The 15,648-nt window shown below is 42.4% G+C and overlaps 1 protein-coding gene across 1 annotated transcript in view; it reads left to right on the top strand.

Annotated features, from left to right (window-relative positions):
* The window catches only part of afg1lb (AFG1 like ATPase b), a 134,296-nt gene that overhangs the window by 100,051 nt on the left and 18,597 nt on the right, over positions 1-15,648 (top strand). Inside the window, exons 9-10 of the mRNA XM_072277609.1 lie at positions 7,021-7,091; positions 7,348-7,448. Coding sequence (XP_072133710.1) covers positions 7,021-7,091; positions 7,348-7,448 — 172 coding nt within the window. The remainder of the gene's footprint in view (positions 1-7,020; positions 7,092-7,347; positions 7,449-15,648) is intronic.

Raw genomic sequence — 15,648 nt, forward strand, 5'->3', positions numbered from 1 at the left:
ATGATTGATGAAGGTCAATGCACTGTGTGTCTTCTTAACCACACAGTTAACCTGCGCAGCAGCTTTGAGTGTCCTATGGACTCGGACCCCAAGATCCCTCTGATCCTCCACACTGCCAAGAGTCTTACCATTAATACTATATTCTGCCATCATATTTGACTACCAAAATGAACCACCTCACACTTATCTGGTTTTAACTCCATCTGCCACTTCTCAGCCCTTTTTTTGCATCCTATCGATGTCCGGCTATAACCTCTGACAGCCCTCCACGCTATCCACAACACCCACAACCTTTGTGTCATCAGCAAATTTACTAACCCATCCCTCCACTGCCCCATCCATAAAAATCACAAAGAGAAGGAGTCCCAGAACAGATCCTGGAGCACACCACTGGTCACCAACCTCCATGCAGAACATGGCCCGTCTACAACCACTCTGCCTTCTGTGGCAAGCCAGTTCTGGATCCACAAAGCAAGGTCCCCTTGGATCCTTTGCCTCCTTATTTTCTTAATAAGCCTTGCATGGGGTACCTTATCAAATGCCTTGCTGAAATCCTTTTACACTATATCTACTGCTCTACGTTCATCAATGTGTTGAGTCACATCCTCAAAAAATTCAATCAGGCTCGTAAGGCACAACCTGCCCTTGACAAAGCCATGCTGACTATTCCTAATCATATTATACCGATCTAAATGTTCATAAATCCTGCCTGTCAGGATCATCTCCATCAACCTACCAACCACTGAAGTAAGACTCACTGGTCTATAATTTTCTGGGCTATCTCTACTCCCTTTCTTGAATAAGGGAACAACATCTGCAACCCTCCAATCCTCCGGAACCTCCCCCATCCCCACTGATGATGCAAAGGTCATTGCCAGAGGCTCAGCAATCTCCTCCTTCACCTCCCACATTAGCCTGGGGTACATCTCATCCGGTCCTGGTGACTTATCCAACTTGATGCTTTCCAAAAGCTCCAGTACATCCTCTTTCTTAATGTCTATATGCTCAAGCTTTTCAGTCCGCTGTTAGAATTGCAAGGTCCTTTTCTGTAATGAGTACTTTGCTTCAGTATTCATTAAGTACCTCCGCTGTCTCCTCCGGTTCCATACGCACTTTACCACTGTCACAATTGATAGGTCCTATTCTCTCATGTCTTATCCTCTTGCTTTTCACATGCTTGTAGAATGCCTTGGGGTTTTCCTTAATCCTGCTCGCCAAGGCCTTCTCATGGCCCCTTCCGGCTCTCCTAATTTCATTCTTGAGCTCCTTCCTGGTAGCCTTATAATTTTCTAGATCTCTATCATTAATAGTTGTTTGAACCTTTCGTAAGCTTTTCTTTTCTTCTTGACTGGATTTTCAACATCTTGAAGAACTGCTGATGATCCCACAGTGGTGTTCCATGGTTTAGATCCAGCGATGATAAAAGAATGCTGATGTATTGCGAGTGACTTGAGGGGGAATCTGCAGGGGGCGGTATTCCACCATGCCTGTTGCAGGCGTCCTATTTGGCAGGGCGATGCTTTCCTTGTCACCACTGTTTTTAAGTGGATAGTGCTGTTGAGTTTCTCCAATAGACCAGCCATCATTTCTCAATAACAGTTCCAGAATAGTGATTCTGAAGGAATCAGTGCTGATCATGCTGTTGAATTTCATGGGTGGGCAGTCTCTTGTTGAAGGTTGCCATTGTCTGGTACTTTGGTAGTCCAAATGTTACATATTGGTGCATTTCTGAATGGTGCATTTGCTGAATAGTTGTAAATGGAAGTGAACAGTTTGCAATCATCAACCAACACTTTGGACCTTGTGATAGAATGGTCATTGATAAAGCTGTAGAACATGGTTGCGCTGAGGGCCCAGTCTTGATGAGCTCCTGCAATTATGTCATGGGTATGAGGTGATTGACTTTAACAACCACAACCAACTTTCAGACTCTAGTATCTGCAGTCTCTTTTGTCTTCTCACCACAACTTTCTTTGTTTGTGCAAGGTTGAAACCAACCATCAGAGTATTTTCCTTTGATGTCCAGTTGTTTCAGTTTTACCAGGCCATCTTAATATCACACTTGCTCAAGTGTCAAGGCAGGCAGGTTCGAGAATTCAAGTTTTTGGTGCACGAATGATCATGATGAGCTTTGCAATCAAATGGTCTTAAACTGGGTGTCAATGGTCAGGTTATCCGTAACATAACTGATGATGCTTTCTATCACTGAAAATAGACTAAGTGGGTTTTAATTAGTGGGATTTAATTTATCCTGCTTTTTTCGAACAAGACAGTTATCCACATTGTGTCATAGACGCCAGTTTTGGCATCTATCCAACAATGTTGTAAGGATGTAACTGTACTGGAACAGATAAATTACAGACACAAATCACTGTAACAGAATCAAGCAGTATGTGGACTGGTATAAGTTATTCCAGTTGAAGGTCAAAATATATTGAGCAACGTCTGAGATGTAGCAGAGCAATATTATTACTGAGATTTTTGAGTATTTCACCTGGCAGCCCATTTCCATGCTTCAGCGTCATTATCCTGCTACTAACAAAATCTAGTGAAGTCACCATGGTGGCATCAGTCCCCGGGGCATACCAGGCATCCACCAACAATGATGTTGATAAGCAAGCAGAACATTATAGAATTCTTAAAAATGTAAGTTAAGAAATAAAAATCAAACTCTTCGAACATTTTTCAAAGAAAAGTGGAGGATCAGAATGTGGCTGCGGAATTAAAGTAGAATCTGAAAATGTAAAAACATTGTTAAAAATCAGGAATTTTGGAGATACTTACCTGAGGTAATTAACATCCAAGGATATACCATGGACAGGCAGGTATGCAGAGGGAGTGGGGTGACTCTGTTGGTAAAAAAAATGAAATCAAGTCCTTAGAAGAAGTGACATAAGATCGGAAGATGTAGAATGCTTGTGGGTAGAGTTAAGAAACTAACAAGGGTGAAAAGACCTTAATGGAAGTTATATACAGGCTTCTGAACAGTAGCCAATTACAACAGGAGATTGAAGAGGCATGTAATAAGGACAATGTTATGATAGTCATGGGGGGGATTTCAATATGCAGGTAAATTGAGAAAATCAGGTTGGCGCTGGATCTAAGGAGAGGGTATTTGTAGAATGCCTATGAGATGGCTTTTTAGAGCGACACTGGGGGGAAGGCAATTCTGGTTGGTGTTATATTATGAACCATATTTGATTAGGGAGCTTAAGGTAAAGGAACACTTAGGAGACAGTGATCATAATTATGATAGAATTTACTTTGCACTTTCAGAGGGAGAAAATAAAGCCAAATGTATCAGCATTTTACTGGTGTAAAGGGAGTTACAGATGCATGAGAGGGGAGTGGCCACAGTTGATTGGAATAGGACAGTATAAGGGATGATGGCAGAATAGCAGTGGCTGGATTTTCTGGGGACATTTCAGAAAGCACAGGATAGATACATCTCAAAAATGAAGAAGTATTCTAAAGGTAGGATGAGGCAACCATGGCTGACAAGAGAAGTCAAAGACAGCATAAAAACAAAAGAGAGGGCGAATAATATAGCAAAAATTAGTGGTAAGTTAGGGAGCTGGGAAGCTTTTAAAGACCAGAAGGCAACTAAAAAGCCATAAGGAAGAGGAAAGATGAAATATGAAGGTAAGCAATTCAATAATATAAAAGAGGATACCAAAAGTTTTTTAGGGATATATGAAGAGGAGAAAGTGGACATCAGACTGCTGAAATATGATGCTGGAGAGGTGGTAATGGAGAACAAGAAATAGTGGATGGATATATTATTTTTTGTCAGACTTCATTGTGAAAGGTACTGGCATTAAACCAGAAATTCAGTAGTGTCGGGGGCAGAAGTGAGTGTAGTTGCTGTTACTAAAGAGAAGGTGTTTGGGAAGATGACAGGTCTGAAGGTAGATAAGTCACGTGTGCCAAATGGACTACACACGGGGTTCTGAAAGAGGTGGCTGAAGAGATTGTGCAGGCATTTGAAATGATCTTTCAAGCATCACTAGCTTCTGGAATGGTTCCAGAGGATTGGAAAATTGCAAACATCACTCCACTCTTTAAGAAAGGAGGAAGGCAGAAGAAAGGAAATTAATGCCAATTAGCCTGACTCCAGTGGTTGGGAAGATGTTGGAATCCATTATTAAGGATTAAGTTTCAAGGTACTTGGAGGCACGTGTTAAAATAGGCCAAAGACAGCATGGTTTGCTTAAGGGAAAATCTTGCCTGACAAATCTGATTTGCATTGAATTGACTTTATTACTTATATCCTTTATATACATGAGTAAAATTCTTTAAGTTACTTCTCCATCTGAGTGTGCAATGTGCAATTTATAGTAATTTATAATAAATAATATGTACAACAGGATAGCCAATATAACACAGAAATACAGTTGTGTCAACATGAATTAATCAGTCTGATGTCCTGGTGGAAGAAGCTGTCCTGGAGCCTGTTGGTCCTGGCTTTTATGCTGAGGTACTGTTTTCCGGATGGTAGCAGCTGGAACAGTTTGTGGTTGGGGTGACTCGGGTCCCCAGTGATCCTTCAAGCCCTTTTTACACACCTGTCTTTGTAAGTGTCCTTGCATAGTGGGAAGTTCACATCTGCAGATGTGCTGGGCTGTCCGCACCACTCTCTGCAGAGTCCTGCGATTGAGGGAAGTACAGTTCCCTACCAGTCAGTGATGCGGCCAGTCGGGATGCTCTCAGTTGTGCCCCTGTGGAAAGTTCTTGGGATTTGGGGGCCCATACCAAACTTTTTAAACTGTCTGAGGTGAAAGAGGCGCTGTTGTTAGAATTCTTTGAGGAAATAAGAAGCAGGATAGACATGGGAGAATTGGTGAATGTTGTGTACTTGGATTTTAAGATGGCTTTTGACAAGGTGCTGCACATGAGGCTACTTAAGAAGATAAGAGCCCGTGGTATTATAGGAAAGCTACTAGCATGGTTAGAAAATTGGCTAATTGGCAGGAGGCAAAGCATGGACATAAAGGGGGCCTTTTCTGGTTTGCTCCAAGTGACTAGTGGTGTTCCACGAGGGTCAGTGTTGAGACCACTTCATACGTTATATGTAAGTGATTTGGATGATGGAATTGTTGGCTTTGTGGCCAGTTTGTAGATGATACAAAGATAAGTGGAGGGGCAGGTGGTGTTAAGGAGGCAGGGAGTCTGCAGGAGGACTAAGATAGATTGGGGGAATGGACAAAGAAGTGGCTGATGAAATATTGTGTAGGGAAGCGCATGGTCAAGCACTTTGGTAGAAGGAATAAAAGCGTAGACTGTTTTCTAAACGGGGAGAAAATTCAAGAATCAGAGATGGAGAGAGACTTGGGAGTCCTTGTGCAGGATTCCCTGAAGATGAACTTGCTGGTTGACTTGGTGGTAAGGAAGGCAAATGCAATGTTAGCATTAATTTCGAGAGGACCCTAATATAAGAACAAAAATATGATGATGAGGCTTTATTAGGCACTGGCCAGACCACAGTTGGAGTATTGTGAGCAGTTTTGGGCCCCTTATCTAAAAAACGATGTGCTGGCATTGGAGAAGGTCCACAGGAGGTTCAGAAGAGTGATCCCAAAATGAAACAGTTTGCACATGAGGAGCATTTGATGGATCTGGGCCTGTACTCACTGGAGTTTAGAAGAATGGTGCAGGGGGGGGCCTCATTGAAACCTGTTGAAAATTGAAAAGCCTAGATGGAGTGGATGTGAGAGAATGTTTCCTGTTGTGGGTGGGTCTAGGACGAGAGGGCACAGTCTCAGTATAGTGGGACATCCATTTAGAACTGAGATGGAGAGGATTTTCAATAGCCAGAGGGTGGTGAATCTGTGGAATTCATTGCCACAGATGTTATGGGGACCAAGTCATTGAGTATATTTAAAGTGGAGATTGATCGGTTATTGATTAGTCAGGGCATCAAAGGTTACAGGGAGAAGGCAGGAGACTGGGGTTGAGAGGGATAATAAATCACTCATGATAGAATGGTGGAACAGACTTGATGGTCTTGAGTTGCCTAATTCTGTTCCCATGTCTTAAGGTTATAGCCTAGTAAGACTGCATACATTTTTATGGTTTTGAACAGGTACAGTATTAAGGAGTAAGTAATCCAAATAAAATTTGAATGTAAGTTATGCATTGTTACTCCTTTTTTTGGGGTTGATGTTGATTGTAAGTTGTTCTCAACAGTTCGCTGATTCTGCTGAGTTCTGCAGATACAGAGAATATCCTCTTGAGCACTTTTCATGTAGAAAATTATTTTAAGGTGCATTCAAAACTTCCAGTTAAATTGATGTGTTTTCATGATTTAACTTTAAACAACTGTTTGAAGCTGCCCTCCTATTACAGATTCCCCTTACTGCTCTCTTCATTTTCAACTGTTCTCACAAGATTTTTGAAAAAACACTGATCAATTCTATTTTAACATTTCCTTTGGTTAGTACCAAACTCTTGGAAGTAATTTTGTTCCAGACTGTCTTGTGCAGCCCTGGAGGACTCTTGATTGTGAAGTGATTTCTTATTTGAAAATGTTTGCATTGACTCAGTATTTTATAAGCTTAATGGTAACATGCTATCTGAATACTGCTTTAATTTGACTTTTATAGCAAGCTACTTAGCCAAATTTTGTCAGTGATGGACTATCTTAGTACATTTTCAAAAGCAGTTTCTTCTGAAGAATTACTGATCGGTTCTCTTGCTCTTGTTTTGCATGCAAGAGAAACCTATGGTCCTTTCTTCTCATTGTAAACACATAGTATTAATGGATTTGGTTTGTCTGTATTGCCTCATTACTGGCTTAGGTCTCAATCACAGAAGTCTTTCAGTGTATGTAAATAAGGTAGAATCATCTACCTGAGAGTTAATATTCCAAGCTTTAAAGTGTATTATAAATCTAATGTTTGTATTTACAGCATAACATCCTGTTCGTTTTTGATGGGCAAAAAGCTAAGCGAGCCCGGGCAGCTGTTTGATGTTGGCTTCAAGTGTTATTAATTTCATATTCCATTATTCTTTTCACTGTAGCACAAGTGAAGCTGATGTGGGGGCTGTCATGGATAAGCTATTTGATGAGCTGGCTCAGAAACAAAATGATAGTACGTAAGTTAATTTCTCTTGAAAGAGAATACATTTAGAACACAATGCCCAATCTCCACTGACCAATTAGTAAGTTCCATTGCTGTATACGGGTTGATGCCATATTCAAGTGGTTGTCATTGTATCAGTATTTTGTCTAATTTCTGTGTTGAATCATCCGCTATTATTCATGAAACCATGCATTTCCAAGGTATAAGGGATGAATTTTATCGTAATTATCCAGACAAGGCTGATTCTTTGTTCATGTTTCCATAGTAACAAGACCAAGGATTTTGAAAGTGCAAGGTAGAGAACTGAGATTGAGCAAAGCTTGTGGAACCATGGCAGACTGCACATTTGAAGAGCTATGTGATAAAGTGAGTATAGGCAAGTCTTAAGCTAAGGGTCTTGACTGTTTTATTTCAACTTTGATTTCCTCCATTACTGAGGCTGAAGTGACTTTATCCACAAGATTAAAATATCGTCAGGATGTTGAGCAAACATTGCTTGTTTTAAATTGTCATGACTTTCGTTTCTTCAGAAAAGAAAAAGAGGAGATGCCACGTCCCTTATTCAGGTGTAAGGAAATAAAACTGTAGAATACGTAGCCCCCTGGTAAGCCTCAGGCTCACTCAGCTCGCTTTCCTTTAGGGAGAGCAACCTTCAGCCCCGCCAAACTGGGTAATCAATTTTGTGTGGATGCTGCGTGATGTACCCAACCCCGCCAAATAACAGACAATACGCCATATGCGATTAAATGATTACTTTATAGATCTTACTGGAACTATGTAATTAATAGAGATAAAATATAAAAGGAAGGTAAAAGGTGCCACTTTGTGCACAACAGTTGGAGCTCAATTAACGGAGTCTTCTTTCCACCATTCAATCCCCTCCGACCTCCTCGACCCGCCGCCTGGGACCAACCACAGTGGTCAACTAGACGCTCCACACGAGTCTATCTTCATCTCCACTCCTCGTGGTAGACCCTGAGCCTCGGACTCCCGCTCGGGGTCCGTTCTGCTGCCCAGCTAACAGCATTGCGTCTCCTCTCTCTCTGTCCCCATCTCACCTTTTGCCCCAAAGCCCGCGAAACAATAGCTTACAGACACACAAGAAAGAATAACATCTATCCCAATTGGTTAGCAAATGAATACATTTCTCTTATCAGTAATCAAGCCAAACAAGTTGCTAGAGAGAGAACTTTCTCAGCAGTTAACATAACAAAGAAGCCATTTTTATTAGCCTTAGCAGTAACATAAAAGAAGAAACCCCTTACAAATATATAACGTAAAAGAATTAATCTAATGTAACCAGATCTGTCTTACAGTCCTGAACAGCAAGGGACAGCTGATAATGGCCTATTCTTTATTTCCCTTCTTCCTACTCTTCCCAACTTAACCATCTTGCAATCATACATGGTACATTACTTCTAGGTCCATTGTTTTCACAATTGAAAAAAAATTATGCAGGGCCTTGAATAAGCACTCTTTTATTTAGAGGCTGCCCCAAACCTCTGTTGCACAATTGTGTACTCAATTTACTGCTTTTTAAATGTACTGTATCTATCATGAAGCTTTAGATCTGATCAAGATTAAAGATTATCTTTATTTCTCGCATGTATATTGAAACAGCTAAACATACAGTGAAATGAATCATTAGCTTCAGTGAGTAATGCAATCCAAGGATGTGCTGGGGGCGGCTGGCAAGTGCTGTCTTGCTTCCAGTGGCAACAGAGCATGCCCACAACTTACTAACATATGTCTTTGGAATATGGGAGGAAACCAGAGCACCTGGAGGAAACTTGCACGGTTATGGGGAGAACATGCAAATTCCTTACAGCAGTGGAAACTGAACCCTGCGACCAGTTCTGCAAAGTATTAGCCTGACCACTACGCTACCGTGCCATCTGTATGTTGAAAATAATACACCGAAGGTGGTTTGTGTGTGTTGGAAGCTATTGGAAATGTCAAGGAAGAAAATGAAACTCTAAACTCTTAAAGGATTGGCACTGAAATTGGGATTGGATTATTATTGTCACATGTACTGAGGCTCAGTGAAAAGCATGCCTTGCATATTGTTCATACGGATCAAATCATTACACAGTGCATTGAGGTAGAACTAGGAAAAACGATAACAGAATGCAGAATAAAGTGTTACAGTTACAGGTAAACAATCAGGTGCAGGACTGTAACAATGTGGATTGTGAGGTCAAGATTCCACCTTATCGTACCAAGGAACCATTCCTATAGTCTTATAAGAGAAGGGTAGAAGCTGCCCTTGAGCCTGATGGGATGTACTATCAGGCTTTTGTATTTTTTACTTGATAGAGGAGGGGGGGAAGAGAGAACGTCTGGGGTGGGTGAGGTCCTTGATGTGCTGGCTGCTTTATTGAGGTAGCAAGAAATAGACAGATATTATATTCATCACCTCTTGTTTGATTTCGAAATGGTTTTTACAGGTTTCAGTGCAATAAAACACTCATTTCCCATGATGTATCCAGCTTGCATTCACATATATATCAGTTTTCTATTAAAAATGAACAAATCAGAAACCTGTAGGGAGTGCTGCCAAAGGTTGTTCATTGAAGTGAGCCTTGAGAATTTCATTATAGACTGAAAAGCACAGAGATTGAGTATGTTCAATAATTCCATTCCATTTAGTTGTTTGTTCAAGTTGAAGCAATTTCCAGCCATCTTTGACCTGTCATTACACACTTCAACTCATTTTTAGATGTTAAGCAAACACGGGCCCACAGAGGAATCTATACTATAGATCCATTGACAAGCAGAAGGGTTTAATGGGAATGGGTGCTGTATTTGGAGGTGGTATTGTTACCACAAGGACAAGAAAATCTGCAGAAGCTGGAAATCCAAGCAACACCCGTACAATGCTGGAGGAACTCAGCAGGCCAGGCAGCGTCAATGGAAAAGAGTGAACAGTGGACATTTCGGGCCGAGAATCTTCATCGGGTCTGGAAAAAAAGATGAAAGTTAGAGCAAGAAGGTGGAGGGAGCGGAGGAAGAACTATAAGGTGGTAGGTAATAGATGAAACCAGGAGAGGGGGAAGGGTGAAGTAAAGAGCTGGGAAGCTGATAGGTAAAAGAGATAAAGGGCTGGAGAAGGGGGAATCTGATAGGAGAGGGTAGAAGGGAAGGGAAGAGGGAGAAGCACCAGAAGGAGGTGAAGGAATGGTGAAGGGGTGGGTGGGCAGTTACTGGAAGTTCGAGAAATTGATGTTCATGCCATCAGCTTGGGGTTACCCAGACCAAATATAAGGTGGTGCACCTCCAACTTGAGTGCAGCCTCATCGCGGCAGTAGAGGAGACCATGACCTGACATGTCGGAATGGGAATGGGACATAGAATTGAAATGGGTGGCCACCGGGAGATCTTGCTTTTTCTGGCAGACGGAGTGTAGATGCTCGGCAAAGCGGTCTCCCAATCTATGTCGCGTCTCACTGATATACAGGAAGCACCAGATACAGCAGATGATCCCAACAGACTCACAGGTGAAGTGTTGCCTCACCTGGAAGGACTGTATAGGGCCCTGAACGGTAGCGAGGAAGGTGTAGGAGCAGGTATGGCACTTGTTCTGCTTGCAAGGTTAAGTACAAGGAGGGAGATCCATGGGGAGGGATGAATGAACAAGGGAGTCACTTAGGGAACGATCCCTGCAGAAAGCAGATAGTTGGGGGAGGGAAAGCTGTGTTTGGTGGTAGGATCCCACTGGAGATTGTGGAAGTTACGGAGAATTATGTGCTGAATGCAGAGGCTACTGGGGTGGTAGGTGAGGACAAGAGGAACCCTATCCCTGGTGGGGTGGCAGGAGGATGAGGTGTGGTCAGACGTGCACGAAATGGAAGAGATGTAGGGGAGGGCATCGTTCCTCCACCATGTGTTGCTGGTATTATCTGTTCATTCTTCCCTAATACTTAATTGCTTGGAGTCATTGGCAAGAAATGGTCATCACTGTACATGCATAACTGAATTTTCATAGCAGAATTTTTGTTGACTTTTGAGTGGCAATGTGCTGCCTTTATGTGTCAGTTCAGCACCAGTCTCTCTCCAGCAGACCTGGTTGTAGTGTGTGTGAGTAGGGCTCTCAAAGGAATGTAATTTTTATTTAAAGGAGGGGGAATATATTGGAAAATATAATTCATTATAGAAACATTTATTTAGAGGAAAATGAAGTACTACCGTGAAAGGAGGATAGAACAAAGCGCAAATAAAAAATCATGTCATCATTGAGCACGGTAACAGGTCCTTTGGCTCAGTGTCTCCATTCTGACCAAGTTGTGCATGTAAGCTTGTCCTGTTTGTCCACATTTGGCTCATGTTCCTGTAAACCTTTCCTATCCACGTACTTGTCCAGGTGTCTCTTTTAAATATTGTCAATGTATTTGCCTCAACCACTTCCTTTGGCAGCTCACTTCCAGAAATGCAGCACCTTTTTTGTGAAGAACTTGCTCCTCAGGTTCTGATTAAATTTTTCCCCGCTCACCTTAAACCTGTAACTTTTTATTCCCTTTCCCTGGGAGAAAGATTATGTGCACCCATCCTATATATTGCCTTCATGAAATAAACCTCTATGAAGTCATTCCTCATCCTCCTATTCTCCAGTGGATAATGTCCTAGCCTGTCTAGACATACCTAGGGAAAGGGATAAGATCCTGATGAATGACTATAGGGAGCTAGAAAGGAAGCTAAAGACAGGACCTCCAGAGTGGTAGTGATTGCTACCTGTGCCACATACCCGTGAGGGTAAGAATACGATGATTTGACAGATGAATGTGTGACTGTAGAACTGAAGTAGGTGGCAGGGTTTCAAATTTGAGGATCATTGGGATATCTTCTGGGGAAGGTATGATCTGCACAAAAGTGACGGGTTACACCTGAACTCAAGGGGAACCAACGTCCTTGCCGGCAGGTTTGCTGAGCTTTAAACTAGGTTGGCAGGGGGGTAGGTCAGATTCAAGATCCAAGATTGTTTAATGTCATTTCCAGTACAGAAGTGTAAAGGAGAACAAGATTATTACACCGGACCCAATGCAGCACAATAAAAACATAATCAGATAAAGAACACAATAATAAAAGAACAATAAATATAAATGCATAAGATAGCTTGTGTACATAGATTGATTGAATGTACATGAGGTGACTGACAGGAAACGATAAAGTAGTGGTGGTGGGATGGGTTAGTGGGTGGAGCTGTTGGTCACCCTTACTGCCTGGGGAAAGTAACTGTTTTAGAGTCTGGTGGTCCTGGTGTGAATGCTACATATCCTCTTCCCTGATGGGAGTGGCACAGACAGTCCATGAGCAGGATGTGTGAAATCCTTATGATGTTACTGGCCCTTTTCCAGTATCTTTCTGTATACATGTCCTTGATGGCAGGTAAGCTGGTGCCAGTGATGCGTTGGGCAGTTTTGACTACCTGTTGTGGATCTTCCTGTCTGCCGCAGTGCAGTTTCCGTACCAAGCAAGTGATGCAGCTTGTTAGGGTGCTCTGTACTGCACATCTGTAGAAGGTCATGAGTATTGCATGTGCAAAGCCCAGCTCTCTTCAGCCTCCTCAGAAAGAAGAGGTGCTGATGGTCCTTCTTGACTGTGTAGGATGTGTTCTGGGACTATGAGAGGTTGAGTGAGACGTGCACTCCCAAGAGCTTGAAATAGTTCACAGTTTCTACTGCCGTGCCACCAGTGTAAAGAGGGGTGTGGCTGGTGCAAGTTCTCCTGAAATTGATAACCATCTCCCTTGTTTTGTTGACATTGAGAAAGAGGTCATGGCACCAGGCCTCGAGCTCTTCCACTTTCTCTCTGTAGGCCATCTCATCGTTGTTTCTGATGAATCCACCAGATGATGGAGCAGTTGGTGCAAACTAGGTGCAGCATGTAGAGGGACTGTAAGTAGGCAGTGGATAGGGCATGTGTACAGTTTTTGAAAATGTGTCTAATGCAAGAAGTATGAGGAACAAGGGTGAAGAATTCAGCGTATGTTTCATGGTAATGGAACTACGACCTTGTAACCATTGCAGAGACTTGGGTGTTACAAGGACAGGGATGGCTGTGGAATATTCTGAGGTTTAGACAGTTCAGAAGGGACAGGGAGGGAGGTGAAAGGGATGGGAGAGTGGCATTGCTAATCAGAGATAGTATCATAACTGTAGAAAGGGAGGACGTTGTGCAGGGAGAAGTTGTGAAGTCAGAAACAGGAAGGCAGCAATCACTCTATTGAGAATATTCTATAGGCCCCCCAATAGCAACAGAGATGCCGAGGAGCAGATCGATAAGCAGATTTTGGGAAGGCGAAAAAATAGCAAGGTTGTTGTCATGGGTGATATCAATTTCCCTAATATTAATTGTTACCTCCTTAGTGCAAAAGGCTTAGATGAGGCAGAATTTGCTGGGTGGGTCCAGGGAGCTTTCCTAACACAGTAAGTGAACAGGCTGACTAGAGGAGAGACCATGCTGGGTCTAGTAATAGACAATGAACCTGGTCAGGTGACAAATCTCTCAGTGGGTGAGCATTTCGCAGACAGTGACCACAACTCTCTGCCTTGGACAGGGAGAGGAGCAGATGGTATGGGAAGGTATCTAATTGAGGGGGGATGAATTATGATACTGTTATGCAGGAACTTGAGAGCATAAATTGAATGTTCTTAGAGAAATGCACAATGGAAATGTGGAGGTTGTTTAGGGAGCACTAGCATGGGATTCTAAATAGGTTTGTCGCATTAAGGCAGGGAAAGGATGGTAAGGTAAAAGAACCATGGTTGTCAAGAGAAGTGGAATATTCTGGTCAAAAAGAAGAAGGAGTCCTATTTAAAGTTTAGGAAGCAAGGATCAGACCGGGCTCTTGGGAGTTATGAGGTAGCCAGGAAGGAGCTAAGAAGGGATTTAGGAAAGCCAGAAGGGTAATTTGAAGGCTTTGTCAAGTAGCAAAAAGGAAAATCTCAAGGCATTCTATAAGTACGTGAAGAACAAGAGTCTGGCTAGAATGAGGGTAGGACTGATCACGGATAAAAAAAAAGGAAGCGTATTCCTGGAGTTGGAGAAGGTAAGGGAGGTTCTTAATGAATACTTTGCTTCAGAATTCACCACCTGGAGGAATGTGAAATCAGCGTAGATCAGGCTATGCTGGAACATGCCAAGGTTACAAAAGAGGAACTTTTGAAAAACATTAGGATAGATAAGTCCTTGGGGCTGGATGGGATATACTATGGGAAGCGAAGCAAGAGACTGTTGTGCCTTTGGTAATGATATTTGCATCTTCACTGGCCACAAGAGTAGTACTAGGAGACTGGAGGATACCAGATGTTATTCCTTTGTTGCAGAAAGGTAAGAGAGATAACCCTGGGAATTAAGTCTTCCGTTAGTGGTGGGAAAACTATTGGAGAAGATTCTTAAAGACAGGATTTATGAGTAGTTTGAGAAGCATAGTTTGTTAGGGATAGTCAGCATGGCTTTGTGAGGGGCAGTTCATGCCTTAGGAGCCTGACTGAATTCCTTAAGGAGGTGACAAAACAAATTGATGAAGGTAAAGGGATGGATGTGGTCTATGTGGATTTTAGGAAACAAGTTTCCCCATGGTAGGCTCACTCAGAAAGTCAGGAGGCATAGGATCCAGGGAAACTTGGATGTGTGGATTCAGAATTAGCTCATCCATAGAAGGCAGAGGGTGATAGTATTTTGCCTAGAAGTCCATGACTAGTCCTGTTCCTGCTCTTTGTGACTTTTATAAATGACTTGGATGAGGAAGTGTAAAGGTGATTTAGTAAGTTTGCAGATGGTTTGAAGTTTAGTAGTTTTGTGGATGGTGTAGAAGGTTATCATGGGTTACAATGGGACATTAACAGGATGCAGAGCTGGGCTGAGAAGTGGCAAATGGAGTTCAATTCTGAAAAGTGTGAAGTGATTCACTTTGAAAGGTCGAAGAGTACAAGGTTATTGGCAAGGTTTTTTTTAGCAGCATGGAGGAACAGAGGAATCTTGGGGTCCAGGGTGTCATGCAAATTGATAAAATGGTTAAGAAGGCATATTGTGTGTTGGCTTTCATTAGTCAGGGAATTGAGTTCAAGAGCCACAAAGTAATATTGCAACTCTATAATCTCTAGTTAGACCACACTTTGAATATTGTGTTCAGTTCAGGTTGCTTTATTATAAGATGGATGTGGAAGCTTTAGAGGGGGGGGGGGGCAGAGGAGATTTACCAGGATGCTGCCTAGATTAAAGTGCAAATCTTATGAATGTAGGTAGAGGTCTATAAGATAGAAAGAGACATAAATAGAGAGAATAACCAGCTCCTTTTTTTCCCAGGATGGCAAAGGTTAATACCAGATGACATACTTTTAAGGTGAATGGAGGGAAGTATGGGGGGGCGGGGGGGGATGTTTTATACAGAGAGTGGTAAGTGTGTGAAATGCACTGCCAAGAGGTGGTGGTAGAGGCAGATACCTTTGGAATATTTAAGAGACTCTTAGATCGAGACATGGTTGAAAGTAAAATGCAGGGCTATGTGGGAGGGAAAACTGACCGGTGGTGTAGTGGCATCTACACCGGACTTCAAGGCGAGTGGACC

The sequence above is a fragment of the Mobula birostris genome, chromosome 2 (genome assembly GCF_030028105.1).
Source record: "Mobula birostris isolate sMobBir1 chromosome 2, sMobBir1.hap1, whole genome shotgun sequence".
In the NCBI taxonomy this organism is placed as follows: Eukaryota; Metazoa; Chordata; class Chondrichthyes; order Myliobatiformes; family Myliobatidae; genus Mobula; species Mobula birostris.